The following is a 17,861-nucleotide window of genomic DNA, read 5'->3' on the forward strand; positions in this document are numbered from 1 at the left end:
TGCTCAAGCATTGGGCTTATGTAGTCCTCCCTGTTTTCCTCTGGCATTCACCAAAGGAGGAGGTTGAATATACCTTCTTCTGAATTTAAACTTAAGTGAAGTTTGTGATTACAGTAGACAAACTGTGATTAGTTTAAAGTGTAATTTATTAATATAACTATGATCCAGTCATATTTGGACTGGACCCATTGGGTCTACTTTGTAGGCATGATGAAATCTAAAGGCGACTAAATGGTTGGGTTGAAATTGTTCAGTTTCCCATTTTGCAAAGCTTCCCGAACAAGAGCAATTCAGAAGTGAATCCCAGATTGAGGATTCTGACAGTATTGGGTAAATAGAAACCAACGTAGAATCCTTTCAGTAAGGATCTACAGAAAACTGTAGTGCGGAGAGGGAGTTTCAAGGGGAGAAGAAGTGGTGAAAGTCCTGAAGTAAGTTTGGATATAAATATGATTTTATGTTATGGTGTTTATATGCTTGCAATTTCACAATAATAACATTTTAAGCATTTAAAAATGAACATTGCAAGAAAGCATCTAAAGAAAGACTCCACCGAAAATAATGTGGCTACCTTCCACAAGAGAGATGCTTGTGGAAATTCAATGTGATTGCCCGAGTGTACTGGAAATTATGACTTGTTTTCCAACAAGAGGCTCTCTTCCATCAACTTTTGTCAGTTTTGAAAGTAGTTTTCAATGTGGTGGGCAAAGGGATAACACCTCTTCAAGAAAAGTAAATCTAAAGCCCATCTGAATGTATGGACTTAGTCATGTAGTGCTCTTATCCCTAAAGCTCTAGGTTCTGTAATAAGGTAACTGCTTACGCAGTCAGAATTCTGCAAATCTAAGCATATGTGGATAGCTTTTATAACTTACAGTATTTGTCTGAATTTGAAACTTTCACGGTTCCCATTTTGCACAGTGGATGTCATAAAGCATATCGTTTCTCTGCTAGACTGTTCCCTGCAATGAATAAATTAGATAAACAGTGCAGATAGAATAGTTATCAAAGCAGTCACTCTGCTGCATTCTGTAGGATCAATTTAGGACTGCAGGGTTTATGTAGTCTTGCTAGCAGGTGGAAATTTGAGATTCTCATTTTAAATGAAGGTTGGTTCAATTTAGTGCTGCAGTTTTGGAATCCTGATGCTTTCAATTCCATGGTAGTCTGTCTTCATCCTAGGAAGTACAACAGACTTTGATCTCCCTGCTCCTGTTCATTTTGCACTCTATATAAGCTAACACATTCTGCTGGTAAATGACTCATGTATGTGGTTCAGGGGGTGGGGGGGGAACTGATAGAGGATCTTGAGTTTGCAGATATCTTCCAACACTTCTTATAAGAGAGGTATAAAATATTTGGAAGGGCTACAGAATACTAGATCTCCAGCAGATTGCTAAATGTTTAGCTTTACTTTCTGAATGTATGCAGCATGGTTTCTTCTGAATTTAATAGCCATTTCAGACAATAGTATAAAATCTTACCTGAACAAAGATAAATACAGTGGTACCTTGGGTTAAGAACTTAATTCATTCTGGATGTCCGTTCTTAACCTGAAACTGTTCTTAACCTGAGGTACCACATTAGCTAATGGGGCCTCCCGATGCCGCCACCGCACGATTTCTGTTCTCATCCTGAAGCAAAGTTCTTAACCCGAGGTACTATTTCTGGGTTAGCGGAGTCTGTAACCTGAAGCGTCTGTAACCTGAGGTACCACTGTAAAGAGATAGGTAAAATATGATGGCTACTAGCACATGCCATCTAACTGCCAAATCACAATTATGGCCATTACTCTGTATCTTGAGGACACTGTACTTTGCAAATGATTTTGCTGCTCAAGTTTTGAGGCAGGAGGGAAAAGAGAAAGAGGATGCCCAGCCAAGAGGCGAGTCTGTCTTGCTCTCATGTCACTGTAGCAGTGCATGAACGAATGTGATGTCTACCTCCCTGCATAAAGCAGAGTTTAGAGTGCCACTGCGGTCAAGATAAGTCACTAGAGTGAACACATAACATTCAGAAGCAGTTATAAACCAGTTTGCTTTTACATTTGGAAGCTCAAGTCACTGTTTGGGTTCTGTGGTCAGAATAATGGATGTGAGATTACTGCTAGGGTAATCTTTACTATATTTACTTACAGTTGCCTTTTGAACCTTGAGAATTTTATGGCTCTTGCTATATATAGTACTGCACCAAACATTCATGTTCTGTATGTTAACCAACTGTGTTGCTTTAGAAGAGACATGGGGAATAAATATAATGTTGCATTCTTGCAGCTTCCTCCAGGGTAGTTGACCATGAGAACTCTAGGCTTGTAATGGATTGTGTAAGTCTTAGGTTGACTAATTATATCAGACTTTTAGCATTTTTTTGTGCAGAAAGAAAAATAATAGTTGATATTCTTTGAGAACATTGTTGGATACCTGAACCTGTGGAGACAGATAACTTTTTTAAAAAATAAATAAGGGTTACATTAACTTGCCTGAATATATTCAGGGTCCCCCCGCCCCAAGTTCGTTCATCTTGGATTTTATATTAAGAAAAACATTTTTACTCTAACAAACATTTTTTTAATTTAGATTTTTCAAAATGACATAGAAGACAGTTGCTGTGTAAGTAATTGACAAATTAAGAACATTTTTAAAATTACACTATTGACTGGGCTCCTAAACATTTCATTGCCCCCACTCCCCTGCGCCCAAATCTTTGGAAATATGAGATCTCTTTTAACCCTCCTGTCGTGATGAAATGTGTATTACTAATTTATAATAGCCAGCATTCAGAATGTGACAAGCATTCAAAGATTGGATTGGCTACACCTCTCCAAATGAAATGTGCATCAACACTTTCCTAGTAATTGATGGAAGCAGTTGCTTTGTAGGTTCTGCAGTGTAAGACCTAGAATAGTACAAGATTGCATGTGATCATCTTTATCTAATTAGACTCTCGTATTTGCTAACAGTATGACTTTATATTTACTTAACTGGGATTTGGACTCTAGCTTTTTGTTTAATAGCTGATTGTGTATGTATGAAGCATTTCTACAGGAAAGCACTTATTAAATGCCTAGGTTCTGTGCATGTAGCATCTGAAAAGATTGCAGCATTAATCTAAGGACTTGTTTACACATTTAGTAATATTGGACTAACACCTCAGCACTTCTCAAACCTAATTTGTGCTCTGTGTTCAGAGAGCGGTTGAAGCAAGTTGAAAGAAGGAAGAAGTCTTTGGAAAAATAGGGGACTCTTTCTCATTTTCTGTCATCCTAGTGATAATGTGATTATGCCATTTCTGATATACATATATGGGGTGCCTGCAAAAAAACCCCACTTAATAGTTAAACGTCTCAGGGTGGTGAAGGCATATGATTATTGTCAGGGAACTGCCATCAGAGCGAAGGGTGGAGGTAAGGCTCTCCAATGACGTTGGAGATGGAACCAGCAAGGAGAGAGGGGAAGCTTCTGCTGGGGAAGGAGATAGGCGTGACGCCAGGAAGAAAGGGGAGGTTGAGGGAGCTTCGGAGGGAGGGCTCCGAGACTGTTCCAGCGAGACCAGCGGGGAGAGCACAGAGCCTCCGCTTAGGACGCCCACTCTGCGCAGAAAGCTTCCGCGCAGGGAGGCTAGGCGGAGACTTGGTGTCAAAGAGCTTTTATGTTGGAAAAAGTTCAGGAAACGCCCACTGACGGATTCTGCCAGTGATTGAGACAGCCACTGAGTAAGGGCTGTCCAGCCGGGGGAAAGTTTTGACCAAACTACTCAGCTTGGAGCAGTTTGCGGCTTACGCACAAGCAACCCCAAACCCCATTACAATTATATTATAGCATGGTGACTAAAATACCTTGTGGTTTTGATGGGATAACCAGAGACAAACCTCATACATACCTGCCTCTGTATTCCAGATTCAATTCTGTGAAAATAATGTTTTTTAATCTTTGTTTCTTCATGGGACATATCTGCTAAATATGCATAAATACATCATTGTTACTTGGATTAATAATTGTCTAAATTCACCTTCGAAACAGTGAAATCTACAAGTATAAGGTGGCAATCTTGTGCGTACTTATCTGGGAGGATGTCTCTTTGAACTCAGTGAGACTTCTGAGAAACAGCTAGGATTGCTGTGTTAGACTATTAGTTTTGAAGCATATCTGAACAGAGTCTGAATGTTTTGCAAATCCAATGGGAATTAAATGAATTCTGTTAAAAATAGGCACATGAAAGGTGTTGTGAAACTTAAATCTGTTACTTTTAAGTGTTGTCAGTCAACATATAACACTGTCATTGCCCCTGTAAGTACATTTTCAAATAAGTGGTTAGTAAAAGGCCTCTTAAAATGAGTATTAGTTTTACAGAGTATTGTGGGCAAAGTCATTAATTAACTCTTGTGCTTTTTATTCTTTCTGCAGGGAGATGTGCGAAATATTCTTGTCTCTGAGAGTGTGAGCATTGGACAAAAAGTGGACTATTCAGACACGATGGTACAGCAGAAGTTGGATGAAGTCAAGGACCAAATAAAACGGGAAATAAGGAAGGAACTTAAAATCAAAGAAGGAGCAGAAAACCTCAGGAAGGTCACTACAGATAAAAAAAACCTGGCTTATGTAGACAATATTTTGAAAAAATCAAACAAGAAATTAGAAGAATTGCATCATAAATTACAGGAATTAAATGCTCATATTGTTGTAACAGAACCTGAAGATGTTACAGGTAAGTGAGTGGGGTTTTTTTTTTTTTTAATCATCCTCAACATTTAACCTAGAAGAGTTAGCAGTTAACTTTTGGTCTGCTTTTTAAATACTGAGAGTTATATCAGAATTCACAAAGTTCTACCTGCAGATACATGCGCGTAAAGAGCAGCCATCCCCACTTTCGTTTAACATAGGAAAGCAGCATTAGGAATCTCACTTAGTCCATTGCACATAATTATATTGCTTCTGCATTTTATTCCTCTAAGATGTTGCATAGTAATATGGAAATGAAGTAATTTGTAGCCGCAAATCATAGAAAATATGCTTCTTGTGACACTGCTCAGACTGTGGAATTCCAGTGAAACATTAGGTGAAACAAGTAAGGAAAATTCCTCTTGTGCCAATTCCAGTTTTCTTCTACAGCTTAGTAGGTGAAAAGGAGTGCTTGGATTGAACTTCAGAGAGCCATTGTGGCGTAATGGTTAGAGTGTTGGACTAGGTCCTGGGAGAGCAGGGTTCGAATCCCCTCTCAGCCAAGACGCTCACTGGGTGACCTTGGGCCAGTTACCATCTCTTAGCCTATCCTGCTTCACAGGGTTGTTGTGAGAATGAAATGGGGAGAAGGAGAACCGTGTACACCACCTTGAGATCCGTGGAAGATACGAGGTGGTATATAAATGTAATAAATAAATCTTTCACTCCCTAGCAATTTTTCATAGAAATGAAGTCTTAGTTTTGCATGTGTAGCCCTTTGGCTGCATAGAAAGAAAAATAAATCTTCTTAGTGGGCTGAAAGATGCTAAAGTTCAAACAAGCATATTATATTAAAAATAAACTTTACAAAAAATCTGAGAAAATATATTACTGCTAAAGTAGTACAGATAGCATCCTGCAACTTAATTTTCATAGGAAGATACTGCTCATGCTCCTACTAGTCACTCATTTTACAGGTGTTTTGAGCAAAATCAAGCAGAGATTAACTATGGGTCTATGTACAGTGTTACTCAGGGACATAAAGTCTCAGTAAAGAACAATGTGTTTTTGCATAGACTGAAAGCTCGGCCTTGTAGTGTTCCTATTTTGTGCAGATGCAGCAGGGAAAAAGGCGGGGTATAAATAAATTTCTTCTTCTCCTCCTCCTCCTCCTCATGGCCATGTTGGAGTTAGTTCTTACTCCCTGCTTTCATTGTCTTATTCTTTATCCTCCCTGGTTCTCCATTGTACTTGGGCAGAGCAGGTAGTGATACCTAGGTCTGGCCCTTCCAGGCTTGTACGTGCTCCCCATTTTTGTTCTAGGACCTGCAAGAAGCTCTTCTCTCTTGGGAGCGTGAAAAGGTATCCCCAGCACAATGACAGTGAGGTTACTTGGTGCTTCCTCAATCCCAGCAGCTGTGTTGTGAGCTGGGTGTCCTGGGCATGGGACCTCTCCATTCCTCCTTGTGTCAGCAGAGATAAGAGGATGGCTTTCTGTTTCCCAGGCAACCAGGTCATCCCACTTCACCCCATCCACCTCTGCAGGCTCTGTTTCCTTTGTGTCAGAGCCAGCTCTTTGTTCACAACATAATGATCTTGGGACCTTTTAAGAATGCTGCTGTTTCCTTCACGTACAAACACTGCATCAGCTAGTGACGGTTTGTATGTTTAGTTTGTGAACTCACAATCAACCCAGTGGCAGGTCTTGGGCCATTTGAGGGTTTTTTCTTGGTTGGTATGCATATGAAGTCTACTATCAAGTTTGCCATTCAGTAGACCTGGTTAGGATTGCAACCAAGTGTCCCCTTCAAGCCATACAGATTACTAAAATATATATCTTTATATTGGTAATTACTGAAGTCCATTGATAAGGACGTTAGGAAACTTGTTCTTTTGGAGTGTGCTAGAAGATGAGGAAATCTAAAAACCTGTTATATTTTGGTTTCTCAACTGTAACAATAACAATTTGAAAAACTAATGTTTTTATCATTTGTTAACTTTGTAGCACTCTGAATCATAGCATTAGGCTTCCGCCTTTAAATGAGCACTCCTGTTAGAGTGCTATAGAGAATGTAATATTTGCTGTAACTAATTCATTTTGTTAGTAAGCTTCTGAATATAATCCATATCGGAAATGCTTGTCAAAGCATATAGTCATGTTTGAAGAGTTTTACCTTGGTTACAATCCTGTCCTAATTTTCTAGGAACCTATTTCAGCAGCTATTTGAAGAGGAAGATTAGAGGAAGGATTGGCATTTAAGTCTCAGTCATGAGGTAGTTTGCTCAAAAGTGGCAGTGTTGAATCGGCCATTAGGTTCAACAAGTTTTCTGTGGAGATTGAAATTCAACAACATGAAATAAATATTCTTTCCATGTTAGCATTGCCCAAGACTTTAGTCAGCTCTCTGTTTTATGTAAATTTGGATTATTCAGTTGTACAGAAAAAGTGCTTTTCATATATTGTAAGTGTATATTTCTGGAAAGAACAGTTGAATAACACAAAGTACAATAAATAGTGTAGTTGTAACCAGATATTTGGCCATTATTTGTTGGAACCTATGTTGTTGTTGTTTAGTTCTATGTCCAATATCAAGCACATGCAGGCATGTTTTCCAAGAAATATTTGTATTTCTTTCATGCTTCTGAGAATCAGTGGAGAAAATATAGCAGTAGCGTGCGTCTGAGAGAAAAAGGTGCTTCATTTTTTGTCACCTACCTCGTATTTTGTGTTTTATTTATCTCTCTGGATATTTGCTTGATGCGTGTCTGTGTACATGTGTATGCATACAGTGAGAAACAGAAAGGAATAACTGGAGAGAATATTGAAGAACAAAAAAATTTGGAAGGAATGGTAAAAGGAGATACAGTATAGCAAATGTGAGATCAAAACAACACGGGCTAGTGGATTGTATCTAAGTCATACTCTGTATCTCATTGAAATAAATGGATGTATGTTAATGACTAAGTCCATTCATTTCAGTGGGACTTACAGACATCAGTGTTTGGGAAATAGTTCTCTGTTTCACTCTGAATTTAAAGTGGTAAAGTTGAGGGAAAGTGAGCCAAGAGAATAATTTCAAAACACTTTTCCCCTGGCTACAGCATTCCTTCTATGTTGATAGTATCTCTAGATGTGTGGAAGTTTTTTCAAGGTGTTCCCTGTAGTGGACATAATGATGGACACAGTTTTTGTTGAAATGGGAAACTAGTTAATGTTCAGTAAATACATAATCAGTAAACATAAGATTAAGCAAATTGTCACTGGCACCAAAATTATTGTAAAGCAACTAGACAGTTTGTTGATGCAGTCCATGGATAGTTTTATAACTATAAAAGCCACAACTAGTTCTGCTTTTTGATTACTTTATAGTAATCTCTGTGGTAGTTACTACTAACCAAAAAAAATGTTTTTAAATTAGACATTCAGGCTCGCTTATGTCAACCATTCGTTCCTTTTCACCAACAGTCACTTAAACAATACAGGCACTACTTTTTTTCTTATGCTAGCTCTAGTGTTCTTGGCATAAGAAATGAATTACTAAAGCGTTAGGCACTGTAGCCTACAACAAATAGTAACTTGTGCTTACCCTTTGTATGTATGTAGAACATAAAGTATTAAGACAGACAGAGTATCTTCAAAGACAGAGGTCCTATGGCTAGGTCGGGATGGCATGGGGATGAGGGACCAACTCCCTTCTCTTGCGGGGGCCCAATTAGTGCCATTGCCTTCCGTTAAGAGTTTGGGTGTAATCCTTGACGCCTCCCTTTCCATGGAGGCGCAAGTTACAGCAACAGCCAAGGCGACATTTTTCCACCTTTGCCGCATCAAGCAGTTGGTCCCTTACCTTTCCCGCCCCGACCTGGCCACAGTGATCCATGCGACGGTCATCTCCAGGCTTGACTACTGTAATTTGCTCTACGCGGGGCTGCCCTTGAAGCTGTCCCAGAAACTCCAGCAGGTACAGAATGCTGCAGCGAGGCTCCTCACGGGGTCTCTGCCATGGGAGCAAATTCACCCAGTGCTTTTCAAGTTGCACTGGCTCCCGGTGGAGTACAGGGTCAGATTTAAGGTGCTGCTTTTGACCTTTAAAGCCCTTCATGGCCTAGGACCCTCGTACCTACGGGACCGCCTCTCCTGGTATGCCCCCACGGAGAGCCTCAAGGTCCATAAATAAAAACACCCTAGTGGTCCCAGGCCCTAAGGAAGTTAGATTGGCTTCAACCAGAGCCAGGGGCTTTTCAACTCTGGCTGCGGCCTGGTGGAACGCTCTGCCTCGTGAGACCAGGGCCCTGCAGGATCTGATTTCTTTCTGCAGGGCCTGTAAGACAGAGTTGTTCCACCTGGTCTTTGGCTTGGAGCCAATTTGATTCCCTCCCTCCCTCTCTTTCTTTTTTCTTTTCCTTCTCCTCCTGCGATGAGGCTACATTTTAATATTTTAATGTTCCATTTTTTTAATGTTGTATTTTATTTTTGTTTTTAAGTTGTAATCATTCATCTTGTTTTTATTATTGCTTGTAAGACGCTCTGAGCCCGGCCTTGGCTGGGGAGGGCGGGGTATAAATAAAAAAATATTATTATTATTATAAAGGAGATTAACTGAATCAACATCCTGTAAAGAGAGAGGGGGAGAGGATTGGATACACAAATAGAAGGGATATTTTTGTTAATGGAAGTGTTTTGGATTCAGCAGATGCTTCCATGGCTAGAGTCTGGCAGCGCAGAGGGGAACGGTAGTCATTATGCCAGTGGTTCTACAGTAGTGGTTCTACAGATTCCCGCAGCCCCCCAGAGTTCACAGGGATTTTTGATGGGAGAGTTCCATGAGCAGAATTCTGGAACTGAGCCATTATTTATTGCAGTTGACCTTATTCTCAGCTTTTACTGGGAATGCTTTTCCATTATATTTGAAATATATTGTGAAATATTATATTTGATAAGATCTCTTAGAATTATTATTAGTGAATGGTTTAATTTTGTCCAAGAACTGTTTTCTTAGATTATCAGTTCTCAGTTGGAGTGGAAAAGCTATATACCAGTCACCCAAGACAAGATAGGAAAGATGATAGTCTGTGCCTCAGTGAGAAACCATCACCTCACTTTGACATGGATACTAGTTTGTGCAAAATACTGAAAAGTTACTACAATAGAAAGCATGGTAGATATCAGGTGTAATCTTGGGCAAAGATATAAAAGATTTCTTAGTAGAAGTACTGTATGCTTACTAAAATAATTTGGCTAACTGAAATAATTTTATATTAATCTTAATACTTTGACATTTTGCTATTTTAATCTAGCATAGATCCGTTTAGAATAATTGTTGTTTGGTTTGATTATATGTAATACACAGATTGCCCCAGAACTCCAGATACACCAAACAGTGACCCTCGTTTTCCAACCAACAACAGGCTGATGGCCTTAAAAAAACAGTTGGATATAGAATTGAAAGTAAAACAAGGTGCAGAGAATATGATCCACATGTATTCAAATGGTTCATCAAAGGTAAGACTTATGAAAAGCCAGTTAAATCTACCATCTTTCCAGTTTGCGTGCAAATGACTTATTTTTTTCAGTTGAGGAAGCCGCCCAGAGTGGCTGGGGAAACTCAGCCAGATGGGCAGGGTAGAAATAATAAATTATTATTATTATTATTATTATTATTATTATTATTAGGTAAACCAGACAGTGTTAAAGAAATGCATACTTCCATAAAGAGTGGTGTGGTCATTTAGAAGTAATTCATGTTTGATCCCAATAGGCTATCATACGTGCATCACATTATTTGAAAAACAAAAAAATGTTGGGGAGTTTGACACGTTCTGAAAACCTGATATATCACTACCTGATATGGGTAGTGTGACAAAATGCCTTGTAGGAAAATCCATCATATGCTGCATTAAAAAAAAGTTTCTAAATTCATTTTGTTTCCAAGCAAGACATGAATCTTTTGTTCGCTGGTTGAGTACTGGCTTCTTTTGAGAAGATGTGCCAACTGAACATCTTCTCGGATTATGCTGTAGCTTTGTATTTTAAAAAAACAGCCTTCGCCCATCCCGTTCTTACACTTTGGAAGTGCTACATCTGTCCCAAGCCCAGGAATAGTGCTCATCAGCAACCCTAACTTGGAACCAGGATGTTGGCATGTGGCTAAAGAACAAAAGAAATGCAGATTACTATAAGTGATCTGAATGGATTGCAGAGACTGAGAGTTGGCAGTTTGAATTGCTTCCTGATGGCTCCCTGACCTTTTTGAAACTCAGTTTGTAGCTTTCCAAGCACTGTTTCAGTTATACATGTTAAATTACGCTGTTAAATCTTACTACAGCACTTCTAACATGGAGGGAAGCTGTTTCTTCCAAGCTCCTTTCCATTACTTCAAATATTTAAAAGCCTTGTTTTCCCTTACAAGCTCTACCAGTATATGTGTGGATAGTTTTGTCATATATTTTATTTGAAGAAACATCTTGCACATTCTCTACTGGCAAACAAATGCAAATGACATTATGGTGCAAGTCCTTAACTTTGGGGATCAGTGACTGCCGATAACAATTTCAAGGGCTTGCAGAAATTCCAGTCATAAGTTTATACCGCCCACGTGACATTACAATCAGTACAGGAGCCCTTTGATGATAAGCAATGTGTTGCAGAGTACAGTAGCGCAACATTTTAGTTTTGCGAACTTTGAATTATTCCGTAGTACAGCAGTTCTGCATGTTGAAAGCTTCCACTCAAGTCTCTTGGGTTTCTGGGATCTACTTTCCTATTAAAACTTTATTTTTAATACTCTGCCATCTTCTGCAAGGGTCTGTGATAGGTTAAAATACCGTATATAGCAGGAAGAAAGAAATTTAAAGAGGCAGTAATAGAGTATTTGATGCAAAGTTCTGACAAGTGGATAAAACATAAATTGAGGGGGAAATACAAAGGAAACAGCAAAATGTTTTACACAATAGTCGCAAAACTATGTGATTTCTGAATCGCCTTGAATTTGTCAAGAAAAGACAACACAAGCTGCTGTTACTTGGATGTCCCTCCATAATTCATATTTTAAGAGCATCTTTATTTTCTTTTTAGGATAGAAAGCTTCTTGCAACAGCTCAACAGATGCTTCAGGACAGCAAGACAAAAATTGAAGTTATAAGGATGCAGATACTTCAGGCAGTCCAGACTAATGAATTGGCTTTTGATAATGGTGAAGCATTCAAGAGAAGAACGTTCTCTAAACTGTTGATAGAATCTTGGATAGGATCTTGCCTTCCCCCTCAACCCTGGGGAAAATTCTAAATCCCCATGGTTGGCAATCCAGCCCCACTTTGTGGGAACTTCTCTGGCTTGCCCAACTCTATCAAAAGTGGGTGTGGGATAGTGCATGCTGCTCTACATCTGTATTGCTTCATCTCTCCCCAGAAGAAGACCTGATCTATACAGGACTGTTGCCACATTGAAAGCCCCAAATTGCAAGCTTTCCACAAATGCCTAGTCACATTTTAAGTGCCCTTCCTGGATATACTGGCTCATTCACATGTAAGGTTAGAAAGCTAGCCATCAATAGCCTGGCTGAGTGGTGCCTTTGGCCTGCTGTACAATGGGTCATTGCACATGGTAAATTAATTTAAAATGTGACCAGGCATGCATGGTGCACCAGTAAAGGCTTTCTGCATGGCCCGTGTCCTTCATAAATCTTGTGTTAGCAGCTTGTAATGGAATATGGGCACCATCATCTGCAGCCAGACAGAATTGAAGACTCCCTCAGTGTGTGAATTGCTGGGAGAGTGGGTCTTGTATTTTTTCCATGAAGAAATGTAAATGAAAGGGCAGAGGATATAATTCAAAGAAGAAAAGGAGGATGGATGGGTAGATAGATGGATGGGGAAATGGGAATCAAGAGAAATCCATGCTGGGCCACAGACAGAAGAGTGCTAAGGAGTACAGAGAGAAGTAGTGGAGAGATACCATGAGAGCAAGCAACTGTTGAGATAGTAAGCAAACCTATGGTGGTTGAGAAAGGTGATACCATGCATAGAAAATAGAAAGGGGGCTCATGGAATAGGCTGCAGAGCAAACCAAGTTGATTGTAACAATTTGAGTAAAATAGCAATGTAGCCCACTTAATAAAAATGTGAAAGACCCTCAGAGTGAAATGAGTTGTGCACTCCAGTTCAGTAGCACCAACAGAAATGTTGCAACTCTTGGCCTTTTTGCTGAGAAAATTGTGAGCGTGAGCTAAAGGTTTGAGAAGGAAATAAACTATAACAACTTACATGACATGGCTGCATTAGCACATAACACTCAGCCATGGTTTTGCCTTACATTCACAGGCTGAAAAGAGGCTGACTGAAGTCTCAAGCTTGCATGCTCTCCTCTCTTCCAGTGTGGGCGGGAGAAGACCTTGCTAGTGTTTTGTTTCAGATTCCCCTAATCTTGACTTGTCCTTGCGTGCAAGCTAGGAATTTTGAATTTATCACAAATTCTGGCCATTTTCAAAACAAGCCAATTTCAAAGCACGGTCTACGAACCTGCGTTGTTTAACCAACACCAGCCACGTGCAGATTTGGAGATAACCCAGCAAGGTGGATATTGTCTCAACAGCTTTCATGTTTAGTTGGAATCCCATGACACCATGCAGCTACCCTAAAAATATGCTGCAGTGCTATCAGTTGTTGCATGCAAAAGGACCACTTGGTCTCAGGACCACAGGTATTCCTGAGGTCTTCACATTGGCAAATGATGTTTTTTTGAAAATTGTAACCTAAACTTAACATCTCACTTCTTTCACCAACTAGGCTAGGACTTTTAATTATTTCTGTGGTCAAAATGTTTAGCAGTTGTTTGTATTAAGATAAGCATATTAAAAAGCTAGTTGAATGCATACTAAATATCTCTGTGTGTATTTTTACCTGCAGCAAAACCTGTTATAAGCCCCCTTGAGCTCCGAATGGAGGAACTGCGGCATCATTTTAGGATAGAATATGCAGTAGCAGAAGGGGCAAAAAATGTTATGAAGTTGCTCGGATCTGGAAAAGTTACTGACAGAAAAGCACTCTCAGAGGTAATTTTAACAGAGTAAATAAAATCTGAATTTAAACAGTTCTATTTCAACAATTTTCTTAGCGGTTTTCTTTTCTTATTTTTTCACAAACAAGGCTCAAGCAAGATTTAATGAATCAAGCCAGAAGTTGGACCTCTTAAAGTATTCACTAGAACAGAGACTTAATGAACTCCCTAAAAACCACCCCAAAAGCAGTATTATTATAGAAGAACTTTCACTTGTTTCGTCACCAACACTAAGTCCACGTCAAAGTATGATCTCTACACAGAATCAATATAGTACACTATCCAAGCCAGCCGCTTTAACAGGTTTGTGGTGTTCTTTTTTTCTGGAAATGTTTGTTATTGTTTCTGTTTGCGCTAATTGCATAATTGTGAGTATTTCAGTTGCTGACTAACCTCAAACTTCTGAGTAGTGGCTTGCATTTATGTTGGTTAAGAAGATTCTTGTGGTTGGTGCTTTTAGGAGGTGGGTCTTGCTATTCTAGCACAGCAAAACCCAAAGGATTTTTGTAATCGGAATTGGCAAACTAATTAATATTGGAGATTTTTGTGCCCAACTCTGTGTGCGCAGTGGTCTGCTTGCACAACGGGACTTCTCCTTTCTCCCCAGGAACCCCAAAATCTTCTCTTCTGGGACATATTTTGAGGGTATGGGGGTGGGGCACAGGAGAGAGGGGGGAAGTTGTGTTGTCCAAGCAGAAGTATGTTGCATGAGACTTGTGGATTGCCAAGCATTGGATCCAACCCCTTGTCCCAACAACTGATCAGGCAAAAGATTTCAGCGCCCTACCCCCCAAGCCAATTCCTGGGGCCCACAAAGTCCTACTATCCACTAGCAGAGTCTAACACAGAATTTAGAAGTCCTTGATATGATGCTTTTAATACCCCCAAATGCTTTGAGAACATCTGCTCCATTATTCCTCGCGTTACACTTTTAGGTGACGTGGGGGGTTGTGGGCTCTCACCGGTCAACCATCAGACATGGCAGTAGAGATGAAGTATGGTCATAATCACATGCAACTGAGTTGTGATGGAAATTAAGTTTTTCCTAAAGGGAGATTTCTACAAAGCATTAAGACTTTGCTAATAACGTGAAGAGAGAATTGCAAATAGCAGCAATGTATAAAAATGCATCTCCCATTTACTTGTGCTAATGGGTTTTCTAGATTAAAGTAATTAAATATAAGAAATTTAAGAGTTAGTATTCCACAAGAATAAACGTCTGCACAGGGGTTATGGAAGTTGAGACTATATAGTCCAACAGTTCCTCTAGACAGCCTGTGTGCGTGTCTGTAATTGCAGCACTTCATAAAGAAAATAAATTCCAAGATATTTCGTATGCTTAATGAAGATCTTAAATACATCCCTGCAGATTTTATTTGCTAACTTGAAGCAGGTGTTGAATAAAAACTCTGTTCCTAATATGTTGTTTACTAAATTATTTAATAAACAACCAAATTAGAAGCACGAGCACAGCTGTTAGCTTGTGTTTCCCAAAATGACTTTAGTTTTTAAACTGAACTTGTAGCAGAACTAGCTCGTTACATACGTAGTCCTGCGCACACAATCTGTCCCTTGCCAAATAAATTCACATTGAAAGTTCACATGTAAGTCAAAGTTGAAATGGTAAAAGTTGATTTGCATTTTTCTTAAAAAATTAATGTTCCTTTTTACTGTATTTGTGTTAAAAATATGATGGGTGGTATGCAGCTAATTTTTACTCGGTGTAGGACTATTGAGATTAATGGGTTTAGCTTAATCTTGTTAATTTATTGCAGTTGGTCTACTCTGAGTAACACTCGGTTGACTATCCCCCAGTGTGTAAGGTAGCATTTCCCAAACTGTTGCCCTCTAGAAATTTTGGACTGCAATTCCCATCAACCCATTGGCCAAGGATTTATGGGAGTTATATCCAGCAACATCTAGAAGGCCTCACATTGAGAAAGGTGATATATGAAAACAAATGTATGTTTCGAAAGGCATGGATAGTGCTGTGAAACTTGTGAAGGTGTGCCATGGAAACACTTGATCAGGGTACCCTGCCACCCATATATATGTATGCTTATTTTTCATAGACATTGTGTGAAGCAGCTCTTACATTGTGGCTAGCTAAGAAATAAGGTTTGTGCTTTTAGATCGTCTCCACAAGACTGAAAGTTTGTGAGTTACCTGTCCTGCTACCATTCATGATCTGTTTGTATTTGCTGAAGCTGGTGTTTTGCTAGGAATATGAGCCAAGGCAATCTGATCTCATTCTAGGTACTTTGGAAGTTAGGCTCATGGGCTGCCAAGATATTTTGGAGAATGTCCCTGGTCGATCAAAAGCCACATCCATTACTCTACCTGGATGGAGTCCAAGTGAAGCCAGATCATCTTTCATGAGCCGAACAAGCAAAAGTAAAAGTGGGAGTAGTCGGAACCTCCTGAAAACTGATGATTTGTCCAGTTCAGTACATTTTACCTTTGCTTTTATCTTCAGAAAACACTTTCATGAAGCCTTTTAGTAAGAGTAGATACATGCAAAATTGGGTTATTAGTAGTACTACTTAACAGGGGTATACTCAAGCACATCAGATCATTCCGGCTGAGGTCTTGAACAAGTTTCCTGTTTCGGAATAGGACCGTGAATGCTAAAAAATATTAAGTAGGTTGAAAAGTACACTGGCTTGGGAATCCTGAGAACTTATTTCTCAGGGGTGCTGCCACGTAAGACATTGCTAAAGCATTCCAGAGCATAGCAGGAGCCCTGGTGCCAGCTTCCATCACCACTGCCAGGCACATTGGTGAGGAAGGATGGAGGGAGGCTGCAGCAGCAGCAGGGAATACTGTCACCAGTGTCAAGTCCTTTATCAGCGAAGGGTTGAACCCCACTCACAATGTATTGGGAAACTTCAACTGGTGGGAGTTTCAACTGGGAGAGTGTGTCAACATTCACCATTATTTAGCAAGGGTAAAAGAAGCAAAGACATTAAACATAAGACATTTAAAATAATCGTAAACTTAACAGTAGCCTTAGATTCTTGCAGCTCGTAATGTTTGTATTTGTTTTTCCATTCCAGACACATAACCAGTCTTTGCATGTTTTGCTTGTTTTACTTCTTGAAAATCCTCTTAAAGTTCTAAGCTGAGTTTGTGTAATTTTCTTACAGACGAAATCTGTGCCGTTTTGAAGTTGGACAATACGGTGGTTGATCAAACTAGCTGGAAGCCTATTTCCAATCAGTCATGGGATCAGAAATTTACACTGGAGCTAGACCGAGTAAGGACCTCTTTATTGTGTTAACAGTGATTACCAACTTGGTAATTTTATGTTTATTTGTCTGTATATATACACGGAGAGGTCCTGGCTTGGATCTGAAGTTTTGTTTGTGGGGGGGTTTTGCTACCCTGCTCCTTCTGCTGGTCCTTGAAAAGCCACTTCCAAGTTCTGGGGTATTACTTGAAACAGGATGTTATGAGGCACTGAAATCTGCAGCAAGGGGACTGGAGGAGTCAGCAAAAATTTGAGACGGCACTTGCATAAGCAGAAGTGCATCCCATTCTATAGGATTCTAATTCTCTGTATTTTGTAATAAATCCCCCACTATTGGTGATTTATGGCTCTTATCTATCAGTTTCTTGAGGATGAAGTTAAGAGCGATTGTAGACTTTAACGAGTGATAAACAATATTTTCTCCGGTTAGATAAATTATTTCAATAGACCTGAAAGTAGATACAGTCATACCTCGGGTTACAGACGGTTCAGGTTGTGTTTTTTCAGGTTACGGACCCGCCGAAACCAGGAAGTACCAGAATGGGTTACTTCTGGGTTTTGGGGGTTGCGCATGCGCAGAAGCGCCAAACCGCAACCCGCGAGTGCGCAGATGCGCTGCTGCGGGTTGCGAACGTGCATCCCGCACGGATCACGTTTGTGACCCAAGCGTCCACTGTAGACTGGAAAACAACAAAGCTCTAAGATCTAGCCAATAAAGGTTTATAACAAGTCAAACAATTATTCTTAAAATAACAACAACAACAAGATTCTTCATTTGCTATTTTCACAGTCTGCCAGTTGCTTTAATGTGAGAGGGTGAAAGGAAACTGATATTTGGCCAATGAATAAAATTTCTTCCAAAATTAAATATATACCATATTCTTCCAGAATATTAATTTAA

General features: G+C 39.6%; 1 protein-coding gene across 4 annotated transcripts in view; it reads left to right on the forward strand.

Moving 5' to 3' along the window:
• Positions 1-17,861, forward strand: part of PKN2 (protein kinase N2) — a 52,741-nt gene that overhangs the window by 16,652 nt on the left and 18,228 nt on the right. For all 4 annotated transcript variants that reach the window (XM_079981237.1, XM_079981239.1, XM_079981238.1 and 1 more), the window contains exons 2-8: positions 4,404-4,704; positions 10,007-10,158; positions 11,731-11,848; positions 13,560-13,705; positions 13,800-14,013; positions 15,967-16,152; positions 16,857-16,966. In XM_079981237.1, the coding sequence (XP_079837363.1) occupies positions 4,473-4,704; positions 10,007-10,158; positions 11,731-11,848; positions 13,560-13,705; positions 13,800-14,013; positions 15,967-16,152; positions 16,857-16,966 (1,158 nt within the window). In that variant the 5' untranslated portion in view covers positions 4,404-4,472. The remainder of the gene's footprint in view (positions 1-4,403; positions 4,705-10,006; positions 10,159-11,730; positions 11,849-13,559; positions 13,706-13,799; positions 14,014-15,966; positions 16,153-16,856; positions 16,967-17,861) is intronic.

The sequence above is a fragment of the Podarcis cretensis genome (assembly GCF_951804945.1).
Source record: "Podarcis cretensis genome assembly, chromosome: 6".
NCBI lineage: Eukaryota > Metazoa > Chordata > Lepidosauria > Squamata > Lacertidae > Podarcis > Podarcis cretensis.